Raw genomic sequence first — 16,577 nt, 5'->3', positions numbered from 1 at the left:
AAGATGCTTTATCAGTATGGTTACAAACCACTAAATTGGCTGGGTACGAATGGTCTTCGCTGGGTTGGGATCGACTGAATACGAAAAGCTCGTGGGTAAGAAACGGCTGATAACCGCTTCCCGTTTCTGCGGCTCCTCCAGCTTAATTTTCATTCAGTGCCAGAGAAAACAGTCAGTTACGAGGGCTAACGTAGCCGATATTCAGGAGGACATCTATCTGGCTTGTAAATCGGTTTTCTTCGAAGAGGTCTCTTTTAGGGGTGAGATATTAAAAGTAAATTGCAAAATACCGACGAGCATTTCCATTCAGGCCCGTGGCAAGTGAGCCTCCCCCTCCCCACAGGTTTTTTGAGTGGCTGTGCTGGGGTTTTTTAAGGTGAGGATTACTTTAAAACTGTAGCTAGAGTAGTAAAGAAAATTTGGCTTAAAAGGCAGCCTGTTACTGGCCAATAAGACTAAAGGCACCCCAGGCACATTAATAAAGGTAATCGATAAATCAATAAAACGACTCTCCTTGCTTTATCTCTCCCCCCCCCCCCTTCCTCCCTCCCCCCGCTTCCTCCTTTGAAAGAAAAGCGAGATATCAAAGCGAAGGCCTCAAAGGAAATGATGATCCTTTAAGAACCCCTAAGGGCCAAATTTACTGGAAGCCGGCTATGGATCTTACACTGCTCTGATTAAAAAACGTTTACCACACTGCGGCCAACAATATTGATGAAACATTATTACAAACCCAAGATGAACAGTTTATAATACTATAAACGATCGCAGGAGCTCCTGAATATCGTGATTGTTTAACCGATTCATACGCTTATAGGACCAGATTTCTGTATCTGAGAAATTTTCCGTCCATAGTTTAGGGGATTAGCGTTTATTAATAATTCATTTCCTTTTTTGGCATCATGAGCTCGATTAAAAGTTCCGGAAGATTTCCTGAACGTTAGAATTAGAGAAAAAAGAGATGAAACGCTTGAGTTAAAACATACTATAAATGACATGTCAACATTGGGTTTCGAATCAGCAATCGTTGCACACAAGTTGGTCGGCAATATTCCAAAAAAAGAAATGTTACTCAGGTTTTGGAGGCACATTTTCTTTTTTTTTTGGCAATTTCATATTGAATGATTCCTTCGCCAACTTTTCAAAACAGTTCAGGAAGTAATGGAATCATTTCCGATCATGTTTAGACGGAAAATTTATCAATGTTAATGTTATCCAAGTGTAATGAGTATGTAGAAACCGTCGAACATAAGTACCGCCTATTCGAGGAATGACGCAATATTATGACGTCACCGCCTGATCGTATAGTTCGTGAAAGTTAGCGAGGTTGACTAGGCGATGTTCGTGACTTCCGGAAGGCACTCGTGACGTCTTCTGATTTGCAATCGAAAGAACTGATTTCATGAAAAACACACTATCAAAAGTCCCCGATTTCTTAGAATAATCTAAGTCACTTTCCCACGTAAAAAAATGAACAGATCATATAAAATATATTGATAAGGTAATGATTGAACTCTCTAGATTTAGTGAATACATGTGATCCAGAGTGCTGCGGTCATATTTCGTTTCTTTGGCCCGCTGTTTGCGAGTTATTTTCAGTCGCCCATGGTTAAATGAGGTTTTTTGTTAAAGTAGCCAATCACATGCGGCTAATTGGGAGTGATTGGCACTTGAGCTGAATTACTGTGACGTCACATAACAAAAGGGAATCGCTTCATTTTCCGGGAGCGAGAATTGTACAAAGTCGAGCGTATACGATTTTAGGGGATATTTCAACGCGTTTAGCGCCGAAATTTCGGTAAGTAAATGGATTCCTTGTGGTAGTTGATAGTGAGATGAAGATAAGTACTGATTTCTCTCGCTTAAAGTTCAAAATTCGCACTGGGCGCTGGCAGAAGAGCGAGCCATATTTGTTTAGCTTTTGTTGTCAGCAGTCTATGATAGCAACCTCAATCTTGAAAGAACAGGCTTTCTGGAATGTCTAGGAAATTCATTTTGAGCAGTTTTATATCTTTTAAATGTTGTTGAATTAGGTGATACAAAGTACAAATGGCGCTTATGTCGGCCCTCCCCATGCATAGCACGCGTGACCAAGGGCTTGTAGCCGAACAGCACATTCTTCAAGATCTTTGTTTTAGCCTTGCTTTTACAGGCCTGTGTTTTGACTGAAAACTGTAAACGTAGGGAAATGTATCGCTCTTCGTTTCAAACTGAATAAACTTTAAAGGGAAGCGAAAAAATAGCTTCTTCTCGTAGACTGGCGGGGTTCTTGGCCGGCTGAGTCATGGTTGGCGTTGGGGTTTAGCAGACTGGATTAAACAGGTCTCACGGACCGATTATGAAAGGAAAAAACCAGCACAATAGAAATGCATGGCAAAGGTCCTTACAATTCGCTTTCAGTTTCGTTTTATTTTAAGTTTCCCCATGATGCTAGAATTATAATGTCAGAAGCAAAACGTTGCCGGAAATTTCACGCCGTACGCTTTTTGCACAGCTTTCATATTCGGTTGTTCTCTATCTCTTTCGTAATGTGCTTGGTATTTGTTAAGTTTCTTCGGCAAGATTGACTATTTTTGCTCCAGGATCGCTGAAAAAGGTATGTAGGAGTATTTCATGAGAACTGTAGGTATTTGAAAACGAGAAAGTCTAATTTTGTGGCGTCGCGTCATATACGACCCATAAGAGAACCCGAGAAATTATTTATGTTGAGCAAACATGGCGGCCATCTGAAGTTAGCCTTCGTTTGTATTCTCTCTGTTTTTTACTTTAGGATCTTTCTATTGAACGAAATTATTCGTTAATTATTCTGATAGAAGACGATTCTAGAACTTTTTCTTTACCGAGGAGTCAAATGAAGGTGTTATCATTTCCGCAGAGAACTTTTCTCCGTAAACATGCGTTCCGATTTCGTGATATTTCAAATGGAACATGAGCTTTGACAGTGAAAAGAAATTTCAAGCGTTTAGTGAGACTGTTTGCCATTCGTTGTATTAATTTCTCGTAAGTCAAAGGAAATGGTTCGTTATACAGTTTCTGGAGTCTCCAGGGAGAGAAAACATCGTCCCTATGAAGCCTATATATCGATAGCGTTCCATCTTTTACTTGCCGTCGATAGGTTCCTGTCTTTCGAATAACCCCTCATACGTGTTTATATTCAAGCGTGAGGTTATTGGAGTTATATTGCTGTGAACTGCCTCAATTTTGTGTTTCAGATTATAGAATCGAAAACGTGTGAAAGTACCATTTATACAACAACGTTCAGATCATTTCAGATCTTTTCTGGAATAATCATGAAGCTGAAATTAACATTCATGGCCCTGCTGTTATGAACATCTTTCGTTATGAAAAATATTCACATACAGCTACACTATTATTTAGATATTTCATAAGTTGTGTACTTGATGAAGATGATGTGAGCAGTTTCCTTGTCTCCACTTTCATTTTCAACTCGTACTCGATAAATTTTTTTTACTCACATAAAAACGTACTCGGAAATCAAAGGAGCCAAGTTGTAGATGTTATTTTCTCTATCCATCTACTGCATATATTATGTAATGTTATAGATCTGTGTAAATGTATCCTTTCTCTTGAAAGGGTCTTTTCTTGCTGTCTCTGTATACAGTTTGTGGTCATTTCTTCGGTGCTGTGGCAATGTTTACTCAAAATTTCAAGGGTCAAAATCAGTGTGGTGTTCCGTTCTATTACTAGTATAATTCCAGTTGTTATATTATTGAAGAGACACAATTTAAAACAAATGGATATCATTCTAGATATTGCTCTCTGTAAGTAATTAAAGATGCATTTTACTGAGCTAGCAAAAAATTGGGTTCATTTTCTATTTGTGGGTCCAAACATGTAATTATCACTGAAATTGATAAGTAGAAATTTGTCTATGGCCAGAATTTTATAAATCAAACCTTTAATACAGAGAAAGTCCTTTAATAAGAAAGCTCTGTGTTTTGTCTTTCTCCAAACTAGTACTTTTAGTACAAATTGTTAGACCATGGTAGAGTTTTACAGGTTTCTTTGTTCGTTTGTATTCTATATTTAGAGTTTGTGTCCTTTTGAGTCATGTATCAAATTGCTCTCAAAGTTTAAGCTAGATGCATGTCAGGTGACATTCAGTGACCAAGGGACAGTTGTGTAAACTCAATCATTTTAGGTCTTCCTGTACATTGGCATGTTCACATTTTGCTGTTATTTTCACTTGGAGCTTATTTTTTTCATTTTTCTGTCAACAAGAAGTTTTTCCTCTATCTCCTTCCTTTCTGGATGTGGAGGGAAAATACATAGTACAGTAAATGATTTGTAGCCGAATGTTTTTACTGAGTCCAGACATAAAGAATAGGACTTAACACTTAATTAGCATACACTTTTTTGGCTCCAGGTAGTTAATTTTTGTGGCTCTTTGATGTGCTAGAAATTTTTCTGCTGGAATGTATTTTGGGTATGGAGGACTATCCACAAATTTTATCAAAATTAAAACCTGCAATGTTTTCATGCTACATGGTGGTACACCTTAGCTGCATGGTAAACCTTCATAATTTTTTTCTTCTTAACAGTGTAATGGAAAGAGGTTCAGATGATACACAACAACCTTCTTTGTGCCGCATGGGCTGCGGATTTTATGGCTGTTCCTCAACTGATGGTATGTGTTCAAAATGTTTTAAAGATGCTTTAAGGCGAAAGCAATCTTCACCAACAACCAGTGCAGCTGCTGTTGTATCAAATTCCTCAGCAGGTTAGTTGTAATGCTGATTTGTAGTCTGAATGGCATCTTTTCTGTCTGTTGGCAATGCTGGAACAGACAGTACAAATGTAGTATTATGTAGCCAGGTCACTAGAAATAAGTTCAGAGGGGCAATTAAACAACAAGACAACACAACTTCTTACTTTTCAGAGGTAAAGTATTGCCAATTTGAAGTAAGTAATTGAAGTTTGTGGAATTGTTATTGTCAGACCTAAGGTTATTTGAAGTACATGTAGTTCTTTGCACAATGTGCATCTTAAAGATTCCCCCATCAACTTTTTTTCTTTTCTGAAATTTACAAAATTGCAAGTCTGTCAGTTCTTGCTGAATATTCATTGATTGAGAAATTTGGAAAAGGCTCCTTGTTCCTTTCCATTGTAAATCAATGCATCAGGCTGATTACAGTGACATCCTTGGCATCCTTTTTAGGCCTTTTTATGCAACAAACTTTTCCTCAACAAACACAAAGCTCCTGGCCCGGACAGCGTACCTAGTTGGGTTCTAAAGGAATACGCCAAAATTTTAGCACAGCCCATAACAGACATTTTGAACACTTCCTACAAAGAACAAAAATTGCCATCAGTTTGGAAATTGGCGAATATAACACCCCTCCCAAAGGTAAAACAAGTGACTGATCCCAAGAAGGAGCTAAGGCCAATTTCACTTACACCTGCGTTATCAAAACTTGCTGAGGATTTTATAGTTTCTGACGTCATCAAACCGGCCGTGGAAAAAGTAGCGGACCCAAATCAGTTCGGAACGGTATCTGGATCATCCACTGTACTGGCACTCATAAGCATGATACACAATTGGCTTGAAGCAACAGACGGAAACGGAGCGTCAGTTCGGGTCCTTCTTTTTGATTACCGAAAGGCCTTTTACCTAATAGATCAGTCCATCCTAATATCAAAACTGAATCAACTGGACATTCCAAAGAGCGTTATTAACTGGATAGTTGACTTCCTTTCAAATAGGTCTCAGAGAGTTAAACTTGGCAATGACTGTTTCTCTGAGTGGAGCAAAGTGCCTGCCGGAGTACCACAGGGAACCAAACTGGGCCCCTGGCTTTTCCTTTTAATGATAAACAATTTGTCAGTTTCGCTCGACAATTTTAATCTGTGGAAATACGTTGACGATACGACGGTATCAGAAACCGTCCCGAAAGGAAAGATTAGTCATGCGCAAAGAGCAGTTGACCAAGTACAGTCCTGGTCTGAGGAAAATCTATTTCAATTGAATTGCGCAAAAACCAAAGAACTGTTGATCAGCTTTAGCCCTCAATACCCCCAATTTCAAAAAACCAATGTGGACGGGGAACTAATTGAATCTGTGCAATGTGTTAAACTTCTTGGACTCAATATTAATTCAACTCTAACTTGGAACAACCATATTACAGAAATAATAAAGAAATCCAACTCAAAACACTATTTTTTGATTCAACTTAAGCGGGCTAAAGAACCTACAATCAATCTTGTAGCAATCTATTGCGCAACCATCAGGTCCTGCCTAGACTACGCCTGCCCAGTGTTCCACCATGCACTTCCGAAATATCTACAAGTCGATCTGGAGAGAGTGCAGAAAAGAGCCCTCGCATGCATCTTCCCAGGAGCATCATACAAAGAAGCCCTCGATCAAGCAAACATTCCAAGCTTGAGAACCCACCAAGAACAGTTGACATCGACACTTTTCCGATCAGTTTTAGAAAACAAAAACAACAAAATTCATTCTTTAATCCCAAAAAGTTATCAGGCTAATTACAATTTTAGGAAACAGAGGAATTTCAATCTTAATCGTTGTAAGACCGACAGAGCGGCAACAAGTTTCATAAATATGTGTTGCAGAAACAGTTTGTACAATTAATTAATGTGAAGTTACGCAATTCAGTTTTATCTGCAATGTAATTTTAATAAAACACAGTCTATCTGTCTATCTAAAAGAAATTGCCTCTAGTATTTATTAAAGGTCAGTCGACTAACATGACTAAATTGGTGTCACATAGACAGTGTCACTTATGTGGTTTGTTTGTTGGATTGAATGAGTTAGCATTCTTAGAGTAATCACAAGGAGATAATGTATTTAAAATGAAATCAAAGATGTGATATTGACAATGACTTGCATTTTTGTGACAATCATTGTAACAAAACAGTGAAACATTGACTTGGATTTGTTAGTAGGGAATTCACATTTATCCTATTACAGTGGACCTTAGATACTTGTACATATGTCACTGTAAGATAACAAAGTGCGCTCATTTTGAATTTGGTATATATCCAGAAACAATTCCGGTTTGCCAGTGTAACTACTAGAAGTATGACTCAGTACATTCTGCATGCAGATTAATGAAAGTGAAATAGTTTTTGGGGAAAAAACAGTGTAAAGATATCATGTTTGTGCCATGCTTACATTCCATGAAAGAAACATTAAGTATCATGTGACACGTGTTAGCCTGGAGAGGAAAAAACAAAAGTGGGATACAACTACTTAATTTAAGGAAGACAACTATGATTTTGATCATTTCTCTATATTAATTACAGGAAAAGGGGAAATATTAATCTTCCTAACAGACTCTTGATGTGAGAAGTGAAACTAAATTGAGTTGCAGAACTGAATGTCAGCTCACAGTATTTTGTCATGCCATTTCCTTCAGTAATAATCTACAACTTTTGCTGAGAAACAAAGTGAAACAACAGCCATTTCTTAACTTTCAGGATTGCCTGAGGAGCCTTGTACCTCTCACCTTCCCCCAACTGAAGATAGTGCATCAAGGGAAGTGAGTCCTTCATCTTCCACTAGTAGTGTTGGAGAAGAAAATGATAGTTTAAGACAACCAGAAGCTCAAGCTGAGGCATCTACGTCTGATAACAAGGACAAAGCTAAAACCAAAAGAAATAGATGTTTTATGTGTCGTAAAAAAGTAGGATTAACCGGTAAGATATCATGAATGTTGTTTTTTTAATAGATTCTGCTGAAGGAAACAGAAAACAGTTTAGGTGATTCCTCAAAAAAAAGTTATTGATTAATTTCTTTCAACTTTCCTTAATTTTTCATAGCAATTGTAAAAAATTCATATGTGGAAAAGAGGCTAGAGTTCAAACCCCATTAAAAAGTGGGTTAAACTTGTTTAGTGAACCACAGCATTTAGTTAAAATAAAAACTCCTAAACTTCTTAAAATTCCAAACAAAGGGGTGACAAATTTGTGCAAACAAAAGCTCAAAACAGCTTGCTAAAACTCTGTTAAACAAACTAAGGAGAGGTATATCCTAGTGCTTAAATTACTGATTACAGAAACTCATTCAGTATTTGGCATGAGCTCTTGGATGTAACAATTGTTAAAAAAAATGTCTGTTGTTCAAGAAAATTGATCCCAGTACCTTTGCTTTCAATAAGTTGTTGTAAAACATTTACATTTTTTTTCTTTGTGCTAAATTATTTAAGTTGCTGTTACTAATTTTCTTCTCCTTTGTTAGGATTTGAATGCAGATGTGGGAATGTCTATTGTGGCCTTCACAGATATTCTGATAAACATGACTGCAGCTTTGATTACAAAGCCGACGGCAGGGCCAAGATATCAAAAGACAATCCTGTTGTTGTTGGCTCAAAGATTCAGAAAATTTAAGTTAATGCAAACTCAAGTAAGAATGCTCAAGTGAAAGGATTTGATCAGCTGCCTTGTTAATTAGTAATGTAACTGATTTTATTGCTCAAAAGACAGTCCTTAGACGTGAGTAAATGTAACTTAAATGTGTAACTTGCATGAGATGTATCTTGTGACACGTTTGTGGAGTCCAAAAGCAGTGTCAAGTGATTTCTATAACTGTGATATCTCATTTTCTGTAGCAATTCCTTTCAAAATACTTAATTCTTTCTCAGCAGTTTTAAGAGCCATGTCATGTAACAGGTTGAATCTTGGTATTAACTATTACACTTAAGTTTAGATTTTATGTGGGAGACATAATGAAGGTAATACAAATATTGATTACAAGATTATTGCTCTATGTAACTATTGTAGAAATCTTTTGTTAAATATCACCAAGTCCAGTTTATTTTGTGTCTGTGTACCAAACAGGAGAAATACAATCTCATAGCATGCTTTGAATTTCTTCAACCCTTCTACCATGTTGCAGTTTCTTGTGTAACAGGTATCTATAGGAGGTTTAAGCATTCCCTCTCTTCTTTGTAGTTATGATATATAATCATGTTATTCTTCAAAAAATGCTTTCTTTGTTTTTCCAAATTATTACAAGAAAAATTATCACTGCATAACTCCTTATATGACATGCCAGGTTCCTGCAACGACTTTATCTGTCAGCAGACAAGGCATAGGGAACTTAAAAGCTAGTTTCAGGAATTTTGAACTGCAGTATTCCTATGGAATTTTTTCTGCATAGATGGCTAGAATTTAAAACTAAAAATTGGCAGTAGAGGCTGTCTTAATGGTGGATAAGCTGTGTAAAAACAAAACAATAAATTAATTTTGGACATTCTCTGTGCAGCTCAAGCATTTAACTCTTAAAAAATAGTATTAACTCCTTTTTTCAATGGACATATTAGTATAGACATGGTTTTTTTAGTTACTATAACTTGAGTCTTACATATTGCACGTCTTCTGCATTACTGCTTGTATGTAGCATTAGGCTTAAATTGATATTTGTTAGTCAATTAATTGTGCATTCCTATGTGTGAACACATTCACAGCAGAGGTTTTAAATGTGAATACTAGTTAGTATGAACATTGGTAGCATGTAGACCTTGCTGAGTCATGGCCAGGGAATGAGACAACCACTAGAAGCTCACAGTACACCATCTCCCAATTAGAAGCAAGAATTTCCAAAAAAAAATCAGTTCTACCTAGTTATTAAATTTGGAGCTTTTGGAAAGGAGCAAGTCCCTCACAGAGGCTTTCATGTCAGGCTGTGCTACAATATTTTATTCTATGATCCCTCTAATCCTAAACATTTTTTAGACAAAAAAATTAAATTAAAAAAAAAATAACAATTGCAGTTGATTGTGAAGCTGGTGTACTCTCAGCACACAGAAAGTGATTGCATGTAGTAATTAACATTCACCTTGCTAAGTCTTGTTTGTCAACCTGTGCAGCATGTACATTTTTAGTAACTTGGTTTTCCTTTCTCAGGTTGGCAAGTGATTATTCAGTCATTTATTTGCATTAATTTCTTTCACTTATTGCATCAGCAGAAAGTTATTTTCTATAGTCATTAGGTAGTTGCTTGTGAGGTGATAAAAATATTTAATGAGTTGCAAAATCTGGAAGATTTTGATTTTTTTTTTCCCAAATCATCCCTTGGGTTTCTTTGTATTATATTTACATGGTAAGGAGAATTTCAAGTTGGATCAAGTTCACCCATGGGAATGTCACAGTGGTGGGTGGGGCTGGGTAAAGAAAGCTATTAACAGATATTGATATTTTGTACAGTACTTAGTGATAAAATAATTGAGACTTGCATAACAATGAGATTCTGTATGTATGTAATGTAACACAAATTGATAACATTGAAAAGTCCACGGATTTTCGTTTAATATTATGCAGTGTAAAAAATGGTAATTATGGCTACGTTTCTGTAAGTGATTGCTTTGAAGAGAGTTGCTGTAATCTGTTGGCCTTTGAGATTGTTTCACTTACAGCATTGTGTGTTTTTCTTACGGGTTGTGTAATGCAAGCTTTTCTCTGTTGTCAAATAATAATAAATTTCTCATTGCTATATCAGTAAATAAGTTGGCTGTTGTGTGTCCGAAACATTTGTTTACCCGAGGTGACCGTTGCTAATCAGTAACCATTTTGGGTTGTTTGTTCTGGCTCAAAGATAATTGTATTGCTTGGGAGTCACACGGGCTATATGTATTGTTTCACGAAAATTTGCATCTCGGAAAAATTCGAACGCGGGTGTGAAAACGAATTGTGGGTCTTCCGCAGCCGTTATCTTCTAGGTTTGAAGTGACCAAGCAATGTCTACAAAGGAGTTTAGAGGGAAGAGGGATTTTATTAAAACGAAAATTAATCTGTCTCTGCAATTGTCACTCTCCAGACATGTAACTTTGGAGGGGCGGGCATCATTATTATTGTATTCACCCGGGCCACCTCTGAATAAGCACCAGAGGCGAAAGTAAATATTATTTGTGTCGCAAAGTGCTGCATTTGTGGTATATAAAGTTTAGTGCGTGACTAGAACGAAATAACTTTGCTAAGGAGACTACCAGCCTACATGCATTTCCTTCTGCAGCTGTTTGATCTAGACGTTGATGTTCAGCTAGATCTACAATCTCCAGCGCAACGATATTTCCGCTGTTAATACTGAACAATATGACAACCAGATTGTTTCTTTTCTGTTCGTTCAAAATTCCTCAATCAACTAAAGCCTTGAAGTATTGACCTCTGAGACGGCTTTGTTATGTCGCTATGATGGAAAAAAAACAATGTCCAGAGTGGCATAATGGTCTGTGTTAGACCCAAGATATTTTTCAGTTGGAAAGTTGAATTTTTTCGATCAGTCAACCACGCTGATGGATGTTGTTCCCTGTACTCCCCTAAAATTGTTATATTTTGGTATCAGAATTAATTTTGGCGTTCAAATATTTGCATTATCCAAGAAGTTGCTAATCTAGTCTAATCTGGGATGGATCTGAAGTTTTGTCATTTAAGCTTGACAATGTTTCCCGCTCTTTCAAGGGATTCGTGCGCGGATTGGCTGGAGAGCGACATGGTGACAACCTGTTGTTTACTCACTCAGTGTTTTACAAATAAAACAGTATCGTATTCGTATCACAGGTATCAGATAGACGCGCTCCTTCTACCCCTAACAGCAGTTTACCTACCCTGATTCCAACACGGAAGGATTGCGAGATGTCGTACGAAGGCGTTCCAATGAAAGAAAGTGGAGAAGAGAAAAGAGCATCGGGAGAAGGTTTTGTTATCTCGCGAACGAAAGCAATCGTTTTAGTAGTTATTGTAATCTTATTGATCATCTTTGTCGGGGTAATGTCGGGCGTATTCAGCGCAAGAAAAGCAAGAAAGGACGCGCTGGCAGAGATGACAACTGAGAAGCCAGTCAGAGCGACCGGGCAAGGCCCTACATCCGAGGTGAAACCCACCGAGGAACCAACTGGACCTGAGCCGTGGTATCAAATCCGACTGCCGCAAAACATTCGACCAATTCACTATAATCTGTACTTAAATCCGTCTTTGGAAAAAAACACTTTTGACGGAAAAGTCTCAGTGTTGGTTGAAGTCACGAAAGAATCTGAGTACATGTCTTATATGCTGATACATATCAATGACATGAACGTGACTAGCGCCAAAGTTCACAAACGCGATCCGAACGCGGAGCCCCACGCCGCTGCCCTAGGAGAAGAAATTCCCTCGGAGACTTTCGAATATCCGAAAAATGATTATTTTGTGTTTGAACTGAAGAAAGACCTTGAAGCTGGTGGCCAGTATGTTTTGGTTATGGATTATAAATCGACATTTTCCAGTCAGTTAAATGGCCTGTACATAAGTACATACACGAACGAAAAAGGCGAACAGAGGTGAGTTTAGTTTTCACATGACAGGTAGTTTATAATTTATAACTCTTCAGATCCCATTAGTATCCATGAAATTTTAAGTAGACATACAAGCAGACAGGAGACGGAAAATCATAAAATTCTTTTATTGCACTATGCGCCAGAGAAATGTATAGAAATCATTTTGGAAAATAAGGGTTTGAGATCTAGAGCGTGAATCAAAAGTCCTGCTATTCGTCTCAAAACAAGATAATATATAAAAAATTAAGAGAGAGATTATCATTCTATCTTGTTATTAAGTTAAGGGATTAATTCCATGATGAATTTACAGCCTTTTAAGGAAACATTGTAGGACTCGCCACAAACTGGACGAGAAGTGTGTGACATGCCCTTCACATGGTCTAAGTAAACCACACACTTACCTTTCTTAACCGAAAAATCAGGCCGTAATATATCGAATCCAACTGAAAGAAGAACGAAAAATCAATCGGAATTACAATCCTCAGCCTTTTATTTTCTCTCATTATAAATTGATTATTAAGGTACAAAACCTTAAAGAACTGGACGTAAAAAAAGATGAGCGATCGCCACAATTGGGGATGGGGTTTGGCCGAAAACGCGGCTTCTTGGCAGGTTAATTCATTCATGCATTAATTTATTTCAAGGAGGCCGCCATTAGTTTATTTTAAAAAATTCGATTGATCGGCGACTGTTTCTGCAATTTAACGAATTTTGGAGTGTTTCTACAACTGGAGCACGTGTCCAGCTTGTGTTATCGAGCCCGAACTTTTCAAATCGGAAAAATGGGAAAACGTGTGCACAGCGATGAGCACTGTACATCTGAAAGTCGTAAATCATTACTTTTACTCTGATTGAGATGAAATTTAAGGGTCGTCAGACCATGTCCCGCAGCAACTTTCCGGACGAGGGGAACTCTTCCTCTCAGTGAAGTCGGAACCAGAATAGCCAGCTCTCGATGTTCTTTTTGCCCTCGAAAACGAAGAACCCAGTTCTAAAGTTGGCCAGTTGACTGACAATGCGGGGAGTTTTAGGACAGACTTGTCTCTAGCAGCATTCCATCGGATAAAGCGTTAGCTCTGCTAAACGATGTGTTCCTTGTTCAAATCGTCTGTCATGAACCACCGACGCAAGGGATTGCTCAATCGGTGATCTATTCATATCTCGGGTCTCCCAAACTCCATATACGAATACTTATTTAGACAAGAATACAGATACTACATTTTAATTACACAACAGTAGACATGAGAGGAGTTGTTTTGAAGTAGTTCTGAATAGAAACCAAAGGGATTTTAATTAAAGAAAAAATAAAATAAAATCTTTTTTGCGTCGTTCGTGCAATTTTTTTCGCTGCTTGTCTGGTTTTCTGGTTGTTTCATGACGAAAAAAGCGGAGGAACCAACACCACCTTAATCGATCGCTAAGCAACAAAGAGAGTCAACAGCCGTCATACCGTAGACACATCAACGGAAGCGAGGAAATAATTTTTTTCCTCATTAAAATCCCTTTCACTTTTGCTTCTTAGTTCAACCGTTTTCTTCGTACGAGATAGCTGCAAAAGTTCGAGTCTCCTCGACCATACTATCCGATCCCGTGTCAAACATTTGATGTCAGATTTTCCAAAGAGACTAGTTTCAGTAGTTTCATCGTTGGATAAACTAACTAACAAAACTAACAAAACCAGTTCCAGTCCTTTAGCTATTACTAGTAAACAATATTTCATCGTCATGCGTGCCGTTAGTTAAAAAGCTTCGATCAGCACATTGTTTAGATTCTTGATATACGTAAACAGGAGAAACCCAACTCCCTGGAGAATTTCGTCTTCCGTCTAATTTGCTGGAGCGGATTAGAAGGGAACCAGAAGCCGGAATATCCAGTGCTACAACTGCTAGCTAGAGTCTTGCTTCCTGGGAGTGTTGTCTAACTCAAGAACAGGTGTAGAGCGGCTTGTGTCGAGGTCGTTTTCGAGCCGATTTGCTCTTCCAAGACAAAAAGGACCAAAAGCAGGATGTCAGACGATGAATTTCAATTGAAACTCGAAGAGGATGGCGAAGATGAGAAAAAGGAGCAAGAGTTTGTTATCACGCGATCGAAAGCGATCGGGTTGGTTGTATTTGTGATTGTCTTGATAATATTTTTCGCAGTGATTTCGGGTGTTTTTAGCGCCCGTCGGGCAAGAATTGAGGCTCTGGATGAAAATCAAAGCTCGAAGGGAGGTAAAGCACCAGGTAAAAGGCCAGCACCTACAGAAGAACCTGGAGTAACTGCAGGGACTGAGGTTTCTACATCAACAGCAGCACCAACGAACGCATCTACCAACGCGTCCGGGCCAATATCAAACGCGACAGCGGTGACACCTTCACAGCCTGTGAAGCCGTGGAAGAACATCCGATTACCGCAAAATATTCGTCCAGTTCACTACAGTGTCTACTTAGATCCCTGCTTGGAGCTAAACACTTTTAAAGGAAACGTGTCGGTCTTAATAAACGTCACGGAAAAATCCGATGTCATGTCCTACATTTTGATTCATATCAATGACATGAACGTGACTCACGCTAAAGTTTACAAACGCGATTCAAACGTGACATCCAACACTACCTCCCAAGGAGAAGAAATCCCTTCGAAGACCTTTGAATATTCAGAAAACGATTACTTTGTGTTCGAACTGGAGAAAGATCTTGAAGTTGGGGGACAGTATGTACTGCTGATGTCCTATAAATCGACATTTTCCAGTCAGTTGAATGGTTTGTACATAAGTACATACACGAATGAAAAAGGCGAACAGAGGTGGGTTGTTTTGTGTGACAGGTAATATTAACTGAGTATTCCACTACACTGGCTGGAAATGAATTTGAAAATCCTTGATTTAGTTTTATGAGTGTGGTAAACTGTGATCAATGAAAACTTCAAATTTCTATCAGAAGCACTTTTGGATAATTATTTACATATTATTATGTATTTATGAAGCATTAATGCCTACTAATATTTGGAACCTAAGATAGTTTTATGTTAAATGGTATGTCTTTGTTAACATTTGCTGTGAATTATGAATTTCAGTTTATTAGTCAAGTCATCTTATGATACAAAATTTGATGACTCTAGATAATAATTGACACAAAATTTAGTGATACTTAAATAAATGTTAGTTATTATCATTAATCATAATAATGTTTGCCTAAATGAGGAAGGCCATAGATGAATCTCTCCTGGACTCAATGTAATCATTTTCTGGTAATCTACTGTGAAGGAAATCTTTGGTCAAAGGTTATTATGATATTTTATTGAAAATATTGTATCTTGTAATAACAAGATGTGCAATATATAAAGATGTCCTCACTTCCTTATCATAGCAAATTACTTTTACCTTTTTCTCTTTTTGATATTCAATGAAGTTTTTGAAGTAAAAATTATATGTCTGTTAATTACAAGAGGAAACCCCTTGTTTTAATGTTAATTATTTCAAAATCTCAAACATTAGATTTAAGATGACACGTTAAAAGCCAGTAACTTAAGTTTTGGTCAAGCAAAGCACACATGACACAAATACCAAACCTGGTACTATATCCTCCTTCAATCTTTGAACATCTCTTCCCAGTTTGAAACTTACAATGTAACAAAATTATAAGTGGGAAAGTATTTACAGAAATTTTCATTGTTTCAATACTCTGACAGATGATTCTTTTTTAAGCATTCACCAGTTTGTGACAGGTTTTTTGGGGCTAGATTTAATTGTTTTAATTCACAATATTTGGCAGTACTGGGCAGTTGGGTTTTTACAATAAAATGGTATTTTGATATATAATGCATTAATGTACCAGCATGATTATAAAACGAAGTGTGTGCTTTTCACTGTTCAGACGTCTTGCAACCACAAAATTTGAGCCAACTGATGCACGCAAAGCCTTACCATGTTTTGATGAGCCTGCCATGAAAGCAACATTTTCCACTGTGATTGTTCACGAGAAAGACTACAGAGCATTGTCAAATATGCCAGTGGTTAAACAACAGCAGCTGGCAAATGGGAGAATAGAATCACATTTCATGAAGTCAGTCCCAATGTCGACATATTTACTGGCATTTATTGTATGTGACTTCAAGTTCACAAATGCAACCACCGGACAGCATAAGAACATCACAGTGAGTCATTTGTATAACATTTATTAAAATTGCAAATTTAGGATTGGTAGACCAGCTATAAAACCTTAAATGTCTTGTCCCAGAAAAGTCAATACAATCAATACAAAGCCCTCAAATGAGCACTGCCTTTGATGATCAGACTTCACTATCAAA

At 37.5% G+C, this 16,577-nt stretch overlaps 2 protein-coding genes across 6 annotated transcripts in view; both read left to right on the top strand.

Annotated features, from left to right (window-relative positions):
* The first annotated feature begins 1,490 nt into the window (after positions 1-1,490).
* On the top strand, positions 1,491-10,481 carry LOC113672534 (AN1-type zinc finger protein 6). Of its 2 annotated transcripts, none has more exons than XM_027188822.2 (4): positions 1,491-1,798; positions 4,563-4,741; positions 7,459-7,677; positions 8,219-10,481. In XM_027188822.2, exons 2-4 carry the CDS (start codon positions 4,567-4,569, stop codon positions 8,365-8,367), a joined length of 543 nt encoding a protein of 180 aa, XP_027044623.1. In that variant the 5' UTR covers positions 1,491-1,798; positions 4,563-4,566; the 3' UTR covers positions 8,368-10,481. The 2 variants fall into 2 exon arrangements, with proteins under 2 accessions (XP_027044623.1, XP_089053249.1); XM_089197123.1 differs by lacking the exon at positions 1,491-1,798 and adding an exon at positions 2,330-2,596.
* Positions 10,482-11,515: 1,034 nt separating this feature from the next.
* The window catches only part of LOC113672544 (glutamyl aminopeptidase), a 16,088-nt gene continuing 11,026 nt past the window's right edge, over positions 11,516-16,577 (top strand). For 2 of the 4 annotated variants that reach the window (XM_027188844.2, XM_089197105.1), the window contains exons 1-2: positions 11,516-12,293; positions 16,145-16,424. In XM_027188844.2, coding sequence (XP_027044645.2) covers positions 11,611-12,293; positions 16,145-16,424 — 963 coding nt within the window. In that variant the 5' untranslated portion in view covers positions 11,516-11,610. Of the gene's footprint in view, positions 12,294-12,768; positions 15,075-16,144; positions 16,425-16,577 lie in introns of those variants that run through there. The other 2 variants (XM_027188843.2, XM_089197104.1) reach the window with 1 other exon arrangement.

Source organism: Pocillopora damicornis, chromosome 2 (genome assembly GCF_964200805.1).
Source record: "Pocillopora damicornis chromosome 2, jaPocDami1.2, whole genome shotgun sequence".
NCBI classification, from domain to species: domain Eukaryota; kingdom Metazoa; phylum Cnidaria; class Anthozoa; order Scleractinia; family Pocilloporidae; genus Pocillopora; species Pocillopora damicornis.
Note: the sequence above shows the minus strand (reverse complement) of the source record. Positions and strands in the feature narration are given on the sequence as shown.

Bases quoted from the DNA above. Each gene is read 5' to 3' on its own strand.
- LOC113672534 (XM_027188822.2), top strand. From the start codon at position 4,567: ATGGAAAGAGGTTCAGATGATACACAACAACCTTCTTTGTGCCGCATG. The intron at 4,742-7,458 runs GTTAGTTGTAAT...CTTAACTTTCAG, and splicing joins TGTATCAAATTCCTCAGCAG to GATTGCCTGAGGAGCCTTGT. The intron at 7,678-8,218 runs GTAAGATATCAT...CTCCTTTGTTAG, and splicing joins TAAAAAAGTAGGATTAACCG to GATTTGAATGCAGATGTGGG.